We start from the raw sequence: 17,631 nt of genomic DNA, 5'->3' as shown, positions 1-17,631 counted from the left end.
CAAAGGTGATTTTGTACTTTTATCAAGGCAAAACAATGGCCCTCTGAGTTGCACCATGCAAAATGTGGCAGTACTCCATCTTAGGACATAACTGACTCTTATATAGGTAGAAGATACCATCAGGAATGAAGTACTTTCTGGAGTGGTAGAAAGTTTTGTTTGTAAAGAGATAAGAGTTCAGATATGAATAAGGTGTACCATACACTTGTTGGAGTCAAGACCATATAGGTGTGTGTGTGTGTGTTATAATAAATCCACGTGTATGCTACTGTAGTAGCCATGTTGAGTCCATGGAGCTTCTTTTTGAACCTGAGGACCAGACGGCCCATAGTGGGGTGGGGCGGGGGGATTGAACTCCAAGGGAGAAAATTGGGGTTAGCAAAAGTGCCATGGAATGATTTGGTTAGCTTTGGTCTCCTGGCCAGAATAAAAAGAGAGTAGACTGTGTGTTAATGCTTTTTTTATCAACTTCCATCACGTGATCAGCTTGTATGAGAGATGACCTCTGATTGGGCAAGCCAGAATGGAAGTTGAATGCTTGCACCAAGAAACCAAACATAAACCAAATACAGATTCAATCATAAACCGCAAAGTTGTCTCACAATTGCTGTGGTCGTCTGCAGTCACTGCTACTGCTGCTGCAAGTCTTCAATTTTAGTTCTGACTTTAAATGCAAAACTCTTCTCAACAACTTTATTTCACAAATTACTTAATATAAATTGTTAAACAATTAGTACAACTGTGGGCGATAAATGCTGTATATGAATTTATTTGAAGTAGATGAAATTGGCACTTTTGTTTTGTTGTAACGTTGCCTTTCATTTCTTCTAGTTGCTTTCTTTCTCTTGTATCATTACTTGTTGGGTTGTATTCATCATCGCCATCTTTTTCAGTCAGTAAAAGCGATTATCGTTGTTCTATGCATTTGATCATTTTGATACAACTTCCCATACGAAGGCCTGTCGCAGACAATTCATTTTCATTAGTGAAGCACCATCTTTTGACAAACTTCTAGGACAGACCTTCACTCCTGATCTGACATGAACCCATACATCAAATCTGTTGTCAAGGTTGCTGGAAAAATGGTTTGATCATTCTACGGCTCCAGTAGATATCTCACTGCCGATGCAATCCTCTACCTGTATAAGAGTGAAGTATGTCCTACGATGGAATACTGTTGCCACATCTGGGGAGAAGCTGCTCAGATCATCCTTTCCTGCCTCGACAGGGTACAAAACTGACTTTGACATCTAGTGGGCAATGTCTTTTTCTCCTTCCTACAGCCTCTGTCAGATAGAAAAGACATTGAAATACTCTTTCTGCTCTACTGTTATGTTTATGGCATGTGCTCGACTGAGCTTCACTCTATGGTTTCCCACTGGTAAGTCTTTCGCAGCAAACACCCGACCAGCAATAACAACTATAAGCAATTTCCTTCACTTTCTATCCGTGATGAAATTTTAGCAAAAATTCCATAAGCAGATTTTTTTTTTCCAGAACTTCTCGTCTGTGGGGCACAATACCACGGCATAACTTCCAAGCTGACTATGACATGGTTGTTTTTAAGTTCAAGGGAATAAGTTCTCTAAGAGCTGTCTTCTAAAATAAATTATCAAATTTCCATTATGGTACATATTAACCTTGATCCTTGAGTGGCCTCCGGGCCTTGATGAGTAGTGACTATATGAAGTAAAAAGAAACAAAACCATAAAAAAAAATTGTAGCATTAACAAACTATTTTCTGTGTGCTAAAAGTTAAAATTGATAAACTGTCGACCATTCAGGCGTGTTGAAAGTAAGTACGATAACTCTTATCATGGACCCTTTTATGATTACCTCCCTTTTATGTTGTAATCCCATAATCCCTTTTTACTCCCCGCTTCCTCTTCCTGTCTCAAAACAAATATACTTCTCTTCATACCCATCACACACGTGTTCGTGTCCTCCTTCAACTCTTTGTTCCAGTTCCTTTTCTCTTTTCACTGAAATGCAACTCGCAACAGGTTATGTGCCCAGGAGAAATAATGGAAGCCGATGGAACAGACTTTTATTTGACGGAGATGAAACTGTTGTGGGGGACTATGGGTGTCAATGTTTAGTCCTGCAAACTCAAAATAATAAAAATAAAAATATGGAGTGTAAAATGGTGGTGGCAAATCGGAAGATAAATTAAATACAACATTTTCTTAGAAATTGTAAATGAATGAGAAGAGAAGATAAGAAAGTTTCTTTTTAATTGAAAGTCTCTTCCTGTGACTGAGGTAATCAAATGTTTTTGTTATGTAATGAAGAAAACAGTGCTTTTTAAGAAAGAATTAAACAATATAAGAGTCTCTCGCTTACTTTGGTGGAAAGATAGAAAAGGATAAAAAGTCAATTAGGGTAACAAGTCCATCTCCATGTGGAGGAATTAATTGTCGGGCGTATGCGTGTTTAACGTCCCGAGGACAGAGTCGATAATGATGGTTTACAGCATGCTGACTTGAAGTTAACTGATTGGTTTGGGTGCAAGATGCCTTTTTTATACATTTCAACCGGCTCCACAGAGGCCTTCAGAAAAAGGCATTTTTTTCAATTTGTTTTCCTCGTAATCTGATTGGAATAATAGAATAACATCTGTATGACGTAAGATGCTTTGAACTATATCCGCATGAACAGGCAAAGTTTAGTTTATATGCTCACAGAATCTGCTTGGGCATAGAAAGACAGTGTGTGCATAGCTGAGATAATCTTTATACAGTTGCACGCACAACTGGGTTTTACAGTTGGGGCTATGTGCCATTATTCTGCTTGAGTAGTCTTGATGCGATAAAACCAAATACGAAATTTGGGAGACAAAATTATGTCATTTATGCATGCTCAGCCTAAAGGACGCCATTTTAGGTATACACCTTAATAGAGACGGAAGCGACACTAAGAGAAATAAAGATGATTACACTGAATTGTACAGTTTCTGGATGACAAAAGTTTATCCTTAATAATGAGAGAAGCTACAGATAATGGGAGAAAACTCTCAAAATATTACGCGAACACTATGCGACACACAGCAACAAAGAAATAATATTCCTGGAACTTAAAACAGAACTTCATGGTTTCGACGAAACATTGAAGCATAAAATCAAGTCGACCAGTGACAAAGTGATGAAATTGACATCGTCTTTTTCAGGGGATACGATGGAGAGCCGTCACCACCATAACGAATGTGAAATATCGTGCTTCACATGCGGCGGAAAAATACATTTATCGAAAGAATGTCCCAACAACAAACACAAACAGCAAAAACAGTCGTGTAGTTACTGTAAAAGTAACACCCATAAAAGGGAGTTCTGTCATTATAAGCGAAAAGATACAATGAAAAAGGCAGCTGACACCGAAGAAAACTCCTTCGCATTCAAAACGGAGGACTACTACTATACCCGGAACTTAATACTGCATACGAACCTACTAGTCGACGCAGGGGCTACTTTACACATTATAACAGACGCGAAGAAATGTAAGAATTTCGACCCAACATTCCATTCTGAGAACCACTACATGGAGTTGGCAGACGGAACTAAAACCAGTGACTTAGCCTTAAAAAGAGGAGATGCTGAAGTATGCCTTTTAGACACTAATGGAAACTCCATTACGACTACCTTAAAAGGGGCACTACTTATACCTTCATATCCACAGAATATATTTTCTATGAAAACTGCGACCCAAAAACGGAGCGACAGTTATTTTCGAAGAAGACTGGAATATACTAAAACATAAAAACAGAACGAAATTCAAAATACTATGCGCAACAGACTATATTACCTAAAAACTGTGGAGGAAGGAAATGCAGAAGACAGTTGTCATCAATGCCACGATATCCACACGTGGCATAAAATACTCAGCCATTGCAATTACGACGACATAACAAAACTACCTGATATGGTCGAAGGGATGAAAATAAAAAATAAAACTGCAAACAACAAAACCTGCAACGTCTGCATCCAAGGAAAATTTCCCCAGAAAACAAATAAATCTCCCAACAAAAGAGCGACAAATATTCTGCATTTAGTACATTAAGACCTAGCTGGTCTCATAGAACCAGCGGATTTAAACGGGAACAAATATGCCATCTCATTCATTGACGTCTTTTCTGGCGCCATATTTGTATATTTATTAAAAACAAAAGTGACGCCACACTTGCCACCGAAAAATTCCTCGCAGATATTTCCCCATATGGCAAAATAAAATACTGAGGTCGGATAATCGTTCAGAGTTCAAGTCAAACGACTTCAGAAAACTACTCCACCATAACAACGTAAAACACGAGACCTCAGCACCATACTCGCCTCATCAAAATGGAACGGCCGAAAGAAACTGTCGAACTCTATTCAAAATGGCAAGATGCCTTATCATAGAAAGCAGCTTACTGAAAACACTGTGGAGTTATGCAGTTATGGCATCTGCAGTTATACAGAACAGATGCTTCAACAACCGTCTAAAACAGACGCCCTACTACAAGATGACCAGGAGAAAATCAGACTTATCAAAGATGCACATTTTCGGTTCGCCTTGCTATGCCTACTCCAACATAAAAAGAAAGCTAGACCCACGGTGCCAGAGGAGAATCTTCATTGGATATGACAGAAACAGCCCGGCATATCTTATCTACCACCCGGAAAATGAGAAAGTGTGTAAACACAGACTGGTAAAATTCTCTAACACCACCAACGACCAACATACTCAAACACAAACCCACTCATCAAGCGATGATGATGCAAATTTTCCCCTAAGAAACTTAATAAAAAATTTGAAGTCAAGGGAAAACCCTGAACGGTCCAATTCCGGCAAACAAACTGAGTCTATAGTAGAAACTAGTTTATGCGAAGACATGCGAGCACAAAATGCCCAGCTACCTAGACTATGTGATGGTAGTCCAGGATGGGAGCGGTCATGCATTAATTGACACTGACTACTGCTAAAAGGCCGCACACAGCATACCCTGCACTTACAGAAAAAGTGTGACTTCCCAAGCGACACACCACTGGATCCACGCGATGCGGGAGGAAATTGACTCCCTAAAGGAAAATAATGTATATCATCTAACACCCTGATATCTCATCGATCTACATGTAAATGCAAATAGCTGTCCAGTACAATCTAATAGTACACCAAATAGACGTAAAAATGGCGTATCTCCATGCTCCAATTGACCACAAAATTTACATGGAACAACCGGTGGGATTCGAGACAAAAGGGGAAACAGACGAGAAACTAGTCTTCTGTTTACTGAACAAATCCCTGTATGGCCTAAAACAATCAGGCTGAAACTGGAATCAAACCCTGCGCAGCTATTTCAGCAGACACGGCTTTAACCAAAATCAGGTGGACCATTGCGTCTATATGCAGACACAACAGCAAAGAAAAAATTATCATCGTCTTGTGAGTCGATGATTTAATCATTGCTGCCAATAATATCAACTCACTAAACGACACTAAACAGTCGTTAACATCGGAATTTAAAATGAAAGACTTCGGAAAGCTGCATCATTTCCTTGGAATAAACTTCAATATAACCGAAGGTTATATCCAGATGAATCAAGAAAAATATGCGACAAAAATACTGGAATGGTTTGACATGTCCGAATGCAAACCTAGGACGACCCCATGCGAGCAAAAACTGGATCTAGCTGACGAAGAGGATGACATGGTTGACCCCAAGAAATACTGCGAGGTCGTCGTGAGTCTAATTTACCTGATGATCTGCACCCGACCAGACCTATGCTATATTGTCGGGAAATTGTCGCAATATTTTTCCAAGTCACGAGAAAAGTATTGGGTGGCAGCTAAACATGTACTGAGATACGTAAAGGGTACGACACGACACAAACTGCACTATGCGAAAACAAATCACTCAATCCATCTAATCGCATAAATTGACGCCTATTGGGCGTCTGATCAACGAAACAGATGCATTACATCCGGATATTGCTTTAGCCTAACCCAGAACGGGCCACCTATTTCCTGATAGTCAAAAAGTCAACCTACGGTCGCTCTATCCATGTGCGAGGCTGAGTACGTAGCGCTGGCAAAAGCCACCCAAGAAGGGCTATACCTTGTGCAACTATTCAAGGAAATGGATCCACACCAAGAACACATCCCCATCAAAATATTCGGAGACAGTCCAAACACTACAGCGCTTCCTAAAGGCCCCATTCGTTTTTTCTCAATTCACCCCTCCCCCCCCCCCATTTTGAAATGTCTATTAAAATAAAAATAATTAATTTTCTCACTTAAAGTTTATATATCACAAATTGAAGATAAAAAATAAATAAATAAAATAATCTAATTTAAAACAAAAACCAAAAAATAGTTATGTGCAAATTTACCTGTAAAGTCAAAAGTTTAAAACCATTTTTAAAAAAAACACGTTAATTTTTTTTTTAAGTGAAAGTTCATATTTTGAAAATATTGTCCAGTAAAAATTGGACGCCTACATCAATTTTTTCTATTTCATTCAATGTCGTCTTTTTTAGATTTTCGAAAAAATAAATTCATTGCATAATGAAGAAATAAAATATTTTAAATCAAAAACTCATGTAATTCTTTAAGAGAATAAAAAAATGGAAATTGTTGGCTGGTTTGTGTTTAAAAGTAAACTTACTTATTCAACTGATAAGTGAAATGTGATCATTTTTCAAATACGGTTATCCATACTGACTAACTTTGTTGTTGACAGCAAACACATATCAGCACTTCAAAGGGAAGACAACTAAAAATAAATTACATTTTTTCATGCACCAGGGCCTTCGTATTTTTCAACCGGAGGAAAGGTAGACAACTCCGTCCTGAACGTCTAATATCACAATTTAAAATCGCAATCTTTTTGAACCCTCACTTAAAAATTCTTTCATTTAAAAACTACATGGAATATAAAATATAAATATGGACAAATTCTTAAAAATGAACAATGGAAGCACCCATCGATTATTATTTTTTATAGGTAAGTGATGTTTTGGAATTTATATATATTTTTACATTCGGAGTAAGTTAAAATTCGTTGAATTTCTTGAAATCTTTTTGAAAGATAACGGATTTTAAAAAAATATTGCATATTTTTCTATTAAACCTCTTATTATTATAAAAATTGGTCTTCGCTCCTTTTATTGAAAAAATTAGGGTTTAAATTGCATTTTTCAAGTAGTTATAAGCTTCGAAAGATAGTGAGTCTAATTATTCAAATTTTTTCACTAATTTTTGATGGTGACATCTGACACTGCTTTTCTCTACTTTGTATTCAAGAACTTTGAAACTTCTCAATAAACTTTTGTCTTTCAAAGTATATTTTACATCTTTGTAAAAGTGTTGATATGAATACCCAAATAATAAAATATAATAAAAATAAAATATAATAAAGATAATTATTAATATAATTAATAACCATAATGATAATATTAATTATCCAAGTAATACATATAATAAAATAAAATATAATAAAAATAATTATTAATATAATTAATAATTATAAAAAATAAAAATACTTAAAATATTATATAATAATAATAAAAATAATAAATTACTTAAAAGGAAATAAGAATAAAAGATTATATAAAATAACATAAAAAGTATTACTTAAGAATTTGAATGTAAAACGTCTTTTCTTAGCGTCTCTGGAGATTTTCAAAAAGAACAGAAAAGTATTCTTTTTTGTTTCCTCTAGAACCTTCTCTAGCGATAACTATAAATAGCGGACGATTGCTATTTATTGTCAGTTATAACAGCGCTGAGACGCGTTCATTAGGCAACCAGACCGTATGACTCAGACCGAAGAAATCACAGGCAAAATTCGAATCATTAAATAACAGATGAATTGGAACAAGATACAGAGAAAAAATCTCTTTCATCAATAACTGGTAAATATAAATTTTTCTGAATTATATTTGACCAAAAAGCATTTATGTCTAAAAGATAAAAACAAACATTACTATAACAAAAACAATTACTTCAATCAAAAGGAAAATAACTAGAAAACAGAGTTATTCCCCTTGCACCACTATCGATTGTGAAAAGCTTATTAGAAATTCCTTTCCTTTGTATTTTGATTTTCTTTTTCTTTGTAATAAAATTTCTTTTTTTCAAATTATCAAATTTTTTTTTTTTCAATCTTTTTGTTTTATATTAATATGTTTGCTGCGTTCTTTTTACCCCTAAACTAGGCTAAAAACCGTAACAATATTGTTCGGTGCTTTGCTAAACTTTTACATTGTTAGCACAGGAAGCTTAAAATTGTTGCAGATCTAGTCAGTTGCACACTTTGGAACCTACAATAAGGTCTTTTACCGGGAAATTCTTCCTTGAATGCTAAACTGTGGCCAAACCAGCTAATTCCTCTTTTCTTGATAACCATTAAGGTCATCATTTTGAAACCCAAAAGTTTCTTTAATTCTCGTTATATCTTCTAGGCGGGTTATCTTGCCGGCAGGTTTTGCCGATCATAATTCTTAAACAATCATTTTCGAATAAAGAGTGTTGCGTTTGTTCTCTGTCTTCAATCATCATATACGCGGGAAGATTAAACATTTTGAGTGGAGTAGATGATCCTAGACTCTGTTACACACACACACACACAAAGAGAGAGAGAGAGAGAGAGAGAGAGAGAGAGAGAGAGAGAGAGAGAGAGAGAGAGAGGGAACATGTGCAGTTGATGTTGGATGGCTGTTATCTCAACATGTATCCGATCAAATACGCCATAACTGTTTTACAACATAACCCTGATCTGTGTTTTCCCATAATTTCTCGTTGGAGATTTCCTCCTACCATTTGATGCTATGAAATAATGACGCCACAATTTTACAATAAAACAATGACGTCACCACGACGTTGTCAATCAGTGCATTTCGTCCATCACGAAGATATGTTCGGTCGACGGAAAATGAAGAGATCCGAATTCAATCTTTCGTGTGGTTTTTGATATAAAGGAAGAAAGAAGAAAGAAAGAAAAAAGCTGCTCGCGCGTTGTTAAGAATTTTCTGGATCGATGTCTGTTTATGTACACCGATTCCACAAACGTCGGACTCAGTCCGAACCACCCAACTGCAGACGTGCGTTCAATGAGGAGAAGTTGAGTACGGAAAACATCTTTTAATTCTACCGAAAACCTTTAGCTTCCATTATCTCCGTGTTTCGTTAAAGCCATTCCGTTTTTTACATATATAAATTTAAACGACAGTAATCAGAAATAACAACTTTTGACGTTCGACACACGATGAAAAAGGCGTATTTTTGTTTTAAATAGACCAAATTTATGTAAGGTTTTATTTATGTACAATGTGTTTCAAAATATTATAGGTCTCTTTATATGCGTATTTTAATATCTGGATTCTCGTTCCGGTAAACGTTACTGTTGGTGACATTAATTATTTTTAAAGGAAATACAGTTGGGGAATTAGTCCAAGACAATTTATCTTGATTTTTTTATAATTTTGGATTATTATATTTGAATTCTTTGGACTGCTGCTCTCAGGTTGAGTGTTATTTTCATAACGTTTCGGTCGATATAACCTCTGACCTTTCTCAGGTGTATCCTGTCAAACTCGGGAATCCTTCTGTCGACCTTGTGACTTTAGAACTAAATTTTACCAAATACTTTCCACAGTTCGATAGAACGATTCCCGAGTTTAACCGGATACACCTGAAGAAAGTTGGAGCTTACATCATCTGAAAGGTTGTGAACATAACATTTCAAAATAATCCGAATTTATTTTGGTTTAACTACTTATGTGTGATATATATTGCGTTAACATAGTTAATATTTAATATAATTTAATCTCATAGAAAATAATAGACATATAAACATGTTGCCGTTAATAGTGGTCTTTAGTAGTTAGTTATGTACCGGTCAGGTAGTTCTTCTGGAAATAAGGGTTAGGATTAGGATGATGATTAAATACTATGTATAAAACCACAAACAAATGTTTAGTTATTTTACCGTTTTATTTTTTCTTCGTCAAAACATTGCGGGACGACGTCATAATGTTCATGGCGTTGCCTCGGGTGATAGCTAGGGAGATACGCTGGAACATCTAAGCAGTTTCACATGAATTGAGACCGAGAACACCTGAATCAATTGCGCCATCCTCACATCATGTATGCATCAAACAAAATGGTGCTCATGCAGAGAGTGATCGAGACGTAACTCAGCGCCCACCCGGCTTTCGCCGGAACACGAGGGAATTAAGCCGTCTGACGTAACATAAAGCTGAACCAATGACAATGTAGCGCGATGGGTTTCAATATGCGACGCGCGTTTGCGCAAGTTGAAAATTCAAAGCAGCAGACGACAATTTGGATGCGGAAAAAAAAAGAAAACAAATTAGTAAAAGCAAAAATAAAAATAAAAAAGCAAACCATTTCGTACTTTCACGTCAGAAAAAAAAAAGAAAAAAAAAAAAAAAGAAGAATTTTACAGCCTTAAGTGAGCAGTTGCAAAACACCAGCCGGAGTCCTCGACTTTTGTCAAGAAAAAAATTACCGGCACGGACGAAAACTTGTGCATCATCATGTGGACACAGGTGCAATCTTATTATAAGATGTGGAGGTGTCAGGCTTCCAAATGTCGAACCTTTACATCATCCGGACTGGTACCTATTTTGCCAAGTCTAGGCTGACAATTGCCATCATACTTAAAATAATCTACTTGGGGGCGTTCGAGCGAGCAACATGGAAAGACCTCTAGCGCGAATGCGGAATACGATCTACTAGGTACGGGCAAAATGAATGCCGATGCTCAAAAAGTGTAAACATTTTGACCCCTCCCTTTACTTAAAAAGTCACCAAAAATCAGGAAATTAACCAATTTTAATGAAATTTTCAGTATTTATCAAATGATGATCGCGGAATATAATGAACTAATTATTTTTATTTAAATCCGAGTGAAAATGTATTATTTTGTTTAAACAAAAATACCTTTAGTAAAGTTATAGTTTTCAGTAGTAAATAAAAAACGCAAGACTTTATTTTTGCTTTTTTTTATATATAAATTTTAAAGACATCGTAATTTGTAACAATAAAAATAAAATAAAATAATTTTTATAGGAACATTACGAAAAAAGCCCCTAAATCCGTATTAATGAATTCTATATAACTCGAAGAAAAGTGAATTTCTCGAACTACCGATATTACCATTGAATTAAGCATCGTTTATTTAATATTTTCACACAAAAAAATATAACTGCAAAAAATATTTCTATTTTTTTTTTTTTTTTTTAATTACTGGTTTCGCATAAATTTTATATGCAAGATTTTAATAATTTCCTTGCTCGCAAGAATGTAACATTTTTTTTTTTATATAATATTGAACAATAATTAAGAAAAACAATTAATTTAAAAATAGGAACATAGAAAATAATTAAATTAAAGATGCAAAAATTAATACAAACGTTCAAAAAAGGAATGTACGGATGCGCGACTGAGAGAGAAAAAAAAGAACTTCCTCCCTTTTAATTACATGACGTCATTTTCACAGTCTTTCGACTGCCTGAAATTTTGGGCCTTCGTAATTTTCGTGTTTACAAAATTTTAGTTTGTTGCGTTTTGCGAACGCCAGAATCACTCGGTTTTGGGCTAATTCATTTATGTTTTGTACAAACAGGGTGTTTTTTTAATTTTTTTTTTTAATTCAATATCTTAGGACTTTACTTTACTAATTCTCTTTGAAATAGACCCAGAAAACTAATATTTATCTTTTAAAGGATTTTTACAATGAATTTATTTAACTTCCAAATTTAGCTCGCCGTGAAAACATTTTCATAACTTTTTTTTTGTTCACGTGTACAAATAATTTTTCCTTTTGGAAATTAACTTTAGTCCTTAATCTTTCAAATACAATCAAAAAGTAGTCGGAAACCTAAAAAAAAAAACTTTGATAAATCGGCTTTCCAAACTAGGTATCCCATTTGTGCCCGTCCATTTTTGCCCGTACCTATGATCTACGCACACTATTGATAAAACAACGGTTTGAGGTAACAACAACATCTGTTTTAATGTAAAAAAAAAAAAAAAAAAAAAGTAACAAAAAAAACTATCCCACCCAGTTTTGTTTCAATTTTTAGTTTTCAGGTTTTTTCCTTGAAAAAAATTTTTTTTTTCAATTTTTCTTGAAAAAAAAAAAAAAAAAAAAAAAAAACTTTTACAAAAATTCTTTGAAAGTAACTTTTGACTTACCTTTGAACCATTTCTCGAACAAAAAAATCTTTACATTATTTATTTAAAAATATATATAGTTAAAAAGATATTGTTATAACATTTTTCTTTACAGTTAATAAAACTTAAAATTTAAGGTAGGTTTTCTTTTCTTGTTATGCTTGTTATTCGGCGACGCTCGGTTTAATTTCCTCGGCGATGCTTGGCTTATTCCGACTGCTGACATCATGTTTCTGGGAAAGCCGGGCGGACTCTGAGTTACGTCTGGATCACTCTCTGCATGAGTACCAACAAAATAAATCATTTTTGTTTTAATGTCAAATTCTCACAAACCATTTTTAGCTAAAAAATAAGATCTTATTCGTGCGACATTTAAATAATTCTCAGATCTATGTAGCGCTAGGTTTCAACAGGAAAATAATAATAATGGTTGAATGTTGTGCTGTATTGTGTGGGAGAATAAACATTTTTAAAATAATGCAAGTATTTCTGCATTGATGAATACAGTCATTTCACTTTGGTCAATGTTTTCATCCTTTTTTTTTAAGACGCCAAATCTGTTTTCCATTTCAGTCGTCTGAATTATTAATGTAAGCAAAAAAAAAAAAAAAAAAAAAAAAAACAATCCTGGGTAACGCGAGGTAGGAACAACTATATCTATAAAAGTGAACGTGTCTGTCTGCGTGTCTGTGTGTATGTACATTTCCCTACGCAATAATTCTATCAATTTTCAGTCTACAGACTCAAAATTTGATATACATTGTACTGAGATTAGGGAAAATCCTTGTAATCGGCTTTCGGCTAGAAGTTTGGCTGTTAAGGAGTCAAAGTTCAACGATTTGACCTTTGAGAACTCTACCAAACTCCTCCGTCAATTTTGGGTATAAACAATTGAAATTTTAGATATAAGTTCCTTGGACATGGATTTAACTTAATAACATAATTTGAGCCCAAAACAATAAATGTTAAGGGGTTATAATAGGTCAAATTAAAAAAAATTGACCTCTGCGGTCTCTACCAAATTACTCAGACAATTCCTGGTTTAAACATTTGAAATTTTACATTAAGTTTATTAATCAGTTTGGACTGAAAATCTGAGCTACCAATATATAAATGTATGTATGTATGTCTGCCGAAAATTTTCGACCGATTTCACAAGATCAGTATCGTTTTGAAGCTCGACTCTTCAGAGGGCAAATACCGAAAAATTGGCCAAAAACATTAATTTCTTCACCCTCAACTGGACACTTTTCAACAGGAATGGGTCGCTTTTTTCGCCGATATTTTCGAAAGTCATCCCCTCTTTTCGATTGTCTAGCTTTAATTTAAACATACGTTACTTCCGGTTTGGCGGTGGTCGTAACAGCAAAGACCTCATGTTTTTCCCGTTCTTTCCATCCTTTGCGGTACGGGTTCGAGCCTGCCTTCATACTACCACTTTTTTTTTTTTTTGCTCAACACACACCTCCAAACACCCGGGCAACACCGGGCTGAAATGCTAGTATGTACATAAATTAAAGTCACTTGGATTTTCGACATTAGATCGGCATTGTATCAAGCAAATCGCTAATTGATTCTGATTGACTTTTTTTTCCCCTATGTATGAATATTATGCATTTTACTTTATTTTCTTTCAAAAATGCTTATTCCAGCTCGAAATTTCATAATATTAAGGTATTTTTCGTTAATGCCCCCCCCCGAAAATTAGCTTGCATAATTAATAAAACAGTTTTCGTAATTGATCTATTTAAATATCAGATAAGCGATTACATTTGCTTTGAATAAATATTAGCATATTTTAGACTTATTTTTCTATCATTCTTATCTATCAATTTTTTCTTTTGCGTCGATTAATTACATTGTTGTTTGAATAATATGATCAAAGCGGCAGTAATCAACTTCGGTAATATTCAACATGTTCTGTTTTCTTCACGATAAGCTTAATTTCTTTTTTTCTTTTTCTCGTCATTTATAATTACACTTTTATTATCCTTCCTTAAAAATGTACAATATTATTATGGCCTGTTTAGTGCTTCCGGCTGAGAAAATGTACGTAAACAATAAACTGACATAATTAATTTTTTGAAAAAATTTACGACAGACTAACATAACTAAAAAATGTAGAATAAACTAACATAATTACTTTTTAAAAATCTACAACAAAGCAATGCAATCAACTCAACAAAACTTATAAGGTTTAGAACAATAAACATATGCCAGTAAACGGGAAGTAGACGGTGGGGGTGACTAAGATAAGGCAGTCAACAGGATATTTAAAAAATGGTATTTTCAGGGAGTCTACTTTTGTAAGATCCTACGCCAATAAAATCTTTAAATAAGTAAATTAGTACGCCACTTAGAGGATTGCTAATAGGTTGGTCGATATTTTGTCTGTAATGATTATTGTTAAATTTGAAAAGAGCAAGAGATGTGATATTTTTGCAAATATTGATGATGGTCTTAATCGAAAGAGAGGAATAAAATTTGATATTTTAAGTGTTTTGAAAGGAAGTTAATATATTTTTAATTGAAATGTTTGGTGCACAAGGAGGTTGTGTCAAGATAGATAGCTAGATAAATAGGTAGGTAGGTAGATAGATATATATATATATATATATAGAGAGAGAGAGAGTGTGTGTGTGTGGGGGGGGTTAACATGATTTCAAAGGGCAGTTTGAGTTTGGTTTAACGTGTTAGTGCTATTACACGAGTAAATCAGAGATAAAAGTAGCTCAAGCTCATTAAAGAGCCGCTGCGTGAGCCCTGACGTCTCTTTTAATGCAGTGACGATAATACGGGCTAAAAGAGGAAGCTCCCCTGAAACTTGTACTTAACTAACACAGACAATATACAGGATAAGGACGCTTTTACTCCTACCATAGAAGACATGTACACAAATACTTAAATGTCCTTCATTCCTTCTATTGTGTAACGTCACACAACATAAATTGAAGCAGACATTTCGTTTTCTTTATGGTTCTAGAGGTACATCACTGCTATAAAATGTATCACAAAACTCAAATATCGGAACCTTTCTCTCAGTTCTCCCTATATTCTGATGCATGAGATGGCTGATAAATGGAACAGCCTTCAATCTTCTTCAAGTGCATCTTGTCAAACGCGGGAATCTTTGTATCGACACTGGGATCTGTACGGAATTTCGAATGTATCCCTTTATTTAATCCACAGAAATAGTTTGCCCTCGTTCTGTCATTCATGACCGAATAGACGTCTTACATAATTCGTAATTGTATTATTATTGTAATTGTATAGTTTTGTACTGAAGATTGAATCTTCAGCCCCAGAATTAGAACGAATTAAACATACGCATTGTGTTATTACTTTTTATCTGGTGTTCGTAAGTTAAGATTAAAATAGTTAAGACTAAAGTTGTTAAGACTGATGTTTTTAAGACTAATCCTAAGATTAAAGTTGTTCAGATAATGGTTATTAAGACTAAAGTTAAAACTAAATTTGTTAAGACTAAAGTTGTTGAATCAAAAGTTGTTAATATTAAATTTAGGACTAATGTTGTCAAGACTAACGTTTTAAGACTAAACTTAAGACTAAAATTATTAAAACTAAATTTAAGACTAACATTGTTAAGATTAAAGTTGTTAAGACCAGAGTTAAGACTAAAATCGTTAAGACTCACATTAAGACTCATTGCAGCCTCTCCTCCACAGACATGATGTTGCTAGTCTGTCTTTTCTACAAGTACTATTATAGCATGTGTTCTTCAGAATTATCTGGTCTATTTTTTGCTTCCTTTGTTCCAGCTCGTTTGACTCATTGGTCTAATAGTCTACATTAATTCATTGTTCTGATACCTCAAAATACAGCTTCTTATTCCAGTAGCTTCTTTCTAAGAATCGAAAATATGTGGAATTTTCTTCTTGCTGACTGTTTTCCTCTTACCTATTCCTTTGTTTTTGTTCAAGAGTAAGATCAATAGACATCTCCTGTCTTTGGGATAATCATCTTTCGTTCTTGTTAGTCTCTTATTTTAAGTAGTTTCATACCTTGTCTCGAACGATTTCTATAAAAAAGTAAAAACTACAGTTGACTAACGTTGTTAAGAGTAAAATTGTTAAGACTTAAGTTTTTAAGACTAATTGTCGACTAACGTTGTTAAGACTAAAGTTATTAAGACGAAAATTGTTGAGACAAATTGTTAACCAACGTTGTTAAGACGAAAATTAAGACTATAATTGCTAAGACTAAAGTTGCCTAAATTGTGCAGATTTTATTGCGCTACTCTAATCCGGTCTGAGGGTTAGAACGAAAAGTCATTTTTTTTAATATGTCTTCTTTTTTTTCTTTTCTTTTGTAGCTCCTGCGCACAGAGCAGACATGAATCTTGCTAACGAACATCGGAAGATAACACCCGTCATCAAAGATGGTAATTCCTTATTCCGATGTGTCAGCTGTCTTTTTGCCGGTCATCAAATGCATTATCTCAAATGGCGCAAAATGATCGTATCATTTGAATCAGTCTTTCCGGATTTGATCTTCCATCGAGATCTCGTTGACTCTGACCTGAGGTACGAACATATCCAGAGGATGATTGTGAACCGGACGCCAGCCACGGAATTCGAACTCGTGGCGCTGGCTACCATGGCACAAACTCGGGTTTACGTGTATGAGCTGACCCACCGGTCACCACCGACCTTTGTTTGGAAGGTCTACATGCCCCGTTTTTCATGCACAGAACTCTCTGAAAAGGGTTACGTGGCCTTGTATCGAGAGGGTTGTGTCTACGGGCTAGTTACAGACTTATACGGTTCCCCGAAACGACTACTACCTGACTCTGCTTCACATCATTGTCTGAAATATTATCGAACTTTTGAAAACGCTGCGAAATAATAAAGTATTCATCTCTGAAAGGGCGCCAAATTTTCGACTCTGGTTCATTTTTAAAAAATTTATTACAATTAAATGCCCATACATAGTATCTCTATAATGTCCTTGTTTTACAAGTACTTTAATAGAATGTGCTCTGATGAAATCATAGTACTTACACTCCATCGACGTACATATTCCTGACTAATCTGACAAGCAGCAAAATCTCACACCTTCACTGTTGAGGTCTCTAGATACTAGAAAACGTTCTACTCTAATAGTTTTTTCCCTCGGGTTGCTAAACTTTGATTGTAGTAACATACAGAAGTTTGAATGCAATGTGAACAGACATCTCACCACTCAACTCCTTATGGTCCTCTGTTAAACACAATCTCTTACGTCCCAAGTGGCAGTATGATTTTTTTGGATTGAACCAAAGTTTAAAAAAAAATATACGTATATACACATAAACATATATGACATGTACATATATATTCACATGCAAGCATACATGTATAAATACGTGCGCATGTATAGATAAAGACATAATTACTTATAGAGATAGACTTATGCATGTAAATATATCGGGTCCGCCATATATTTTCTTTTGTTTAT

At 34.8% G+C, this 17,631-nt stretch overlaps 1 protein-coding gene across 3 annotated transcripts; it reads left to right on the top strand.

The window, feature by feature from the left end:
• The first annotated feature begins 7,754 nt into the window (after positions 1 to 7,754).
• Positions 7,755 to 17,070, top strand: LOC145277803 (uncharacterized). 3 transcript variants are annotated; one of them, XM_080129658.1, is made up of 2 exons: positions 7,755 to 7,886; positions 16,508 to 17,070. In XM_080129658.1, the coding sequence occupies exon 2, from the start codon at positions 16,528 to 16,530 to the stop codon at positions 17,038 to 17,040; it is 513 nt and encodes a 170-aa protein (XP_079985784.1). In that variant the 5' UTR covers positions 7,755 to 7,886; positions 16,508 to 16,527; the 3' UTR covers positions 17,041 to 17,070. The 3 variants fall into 3 exon arrangements, with proteins under 3 accessions (XP_079985784.1, XP_079985782.1, XP_079985781.1); XM_080129656.1 differs by lacking the exon at positions 7,755 to 7,886 and adding an exon at positions 8,846 to 9,093; XM_080129655.1 differs by lacking the exon at positions 7,755 to 7,886 and adding an exon at positions 8,846 to 9,098.
• Positions 17,071 to 17,631: the final 561 nt, after the last annotated feature.

The sequence above is a fragment of the Euprymna scolopes genome, chromosome 6, assembly GCF_053919585.1.
Source record: "Euprymna scolopes isolate OS-2025 chromosome 6, ASM5391958v1, whole genome shotgun sequence".
Lineage (NCBI taxonomy): Eukaryota > Metazoa > Mollusca > Cephalopoda > Sepiida > Sepiolidae > Euprymna > Euprymna scolopes.
Note: the sequence above shows the minus strand (reverse complement) of the source record. Positions and strands in the feature narration are given on the sequence as shown.

What these genes read in the sequence shown, in the direction of transcription:
- LOC145277803 (XM_080129655.1), top strand. Translation starts at nt 9,011, where the DNA reads ATGTCTGTTTATGTACACCGATTCCACAAACGTCGGACTCAGTCCGAA. An exon ending in GTTCAATGAGGAGAAGTTGA is followed by an intron (nt 9,099 to 16,507) that starts GTACGGAAAACA and finishes TTTCTTTTGTAG; the next exon opens with CTCCTGCGCACAGAGCAGAC.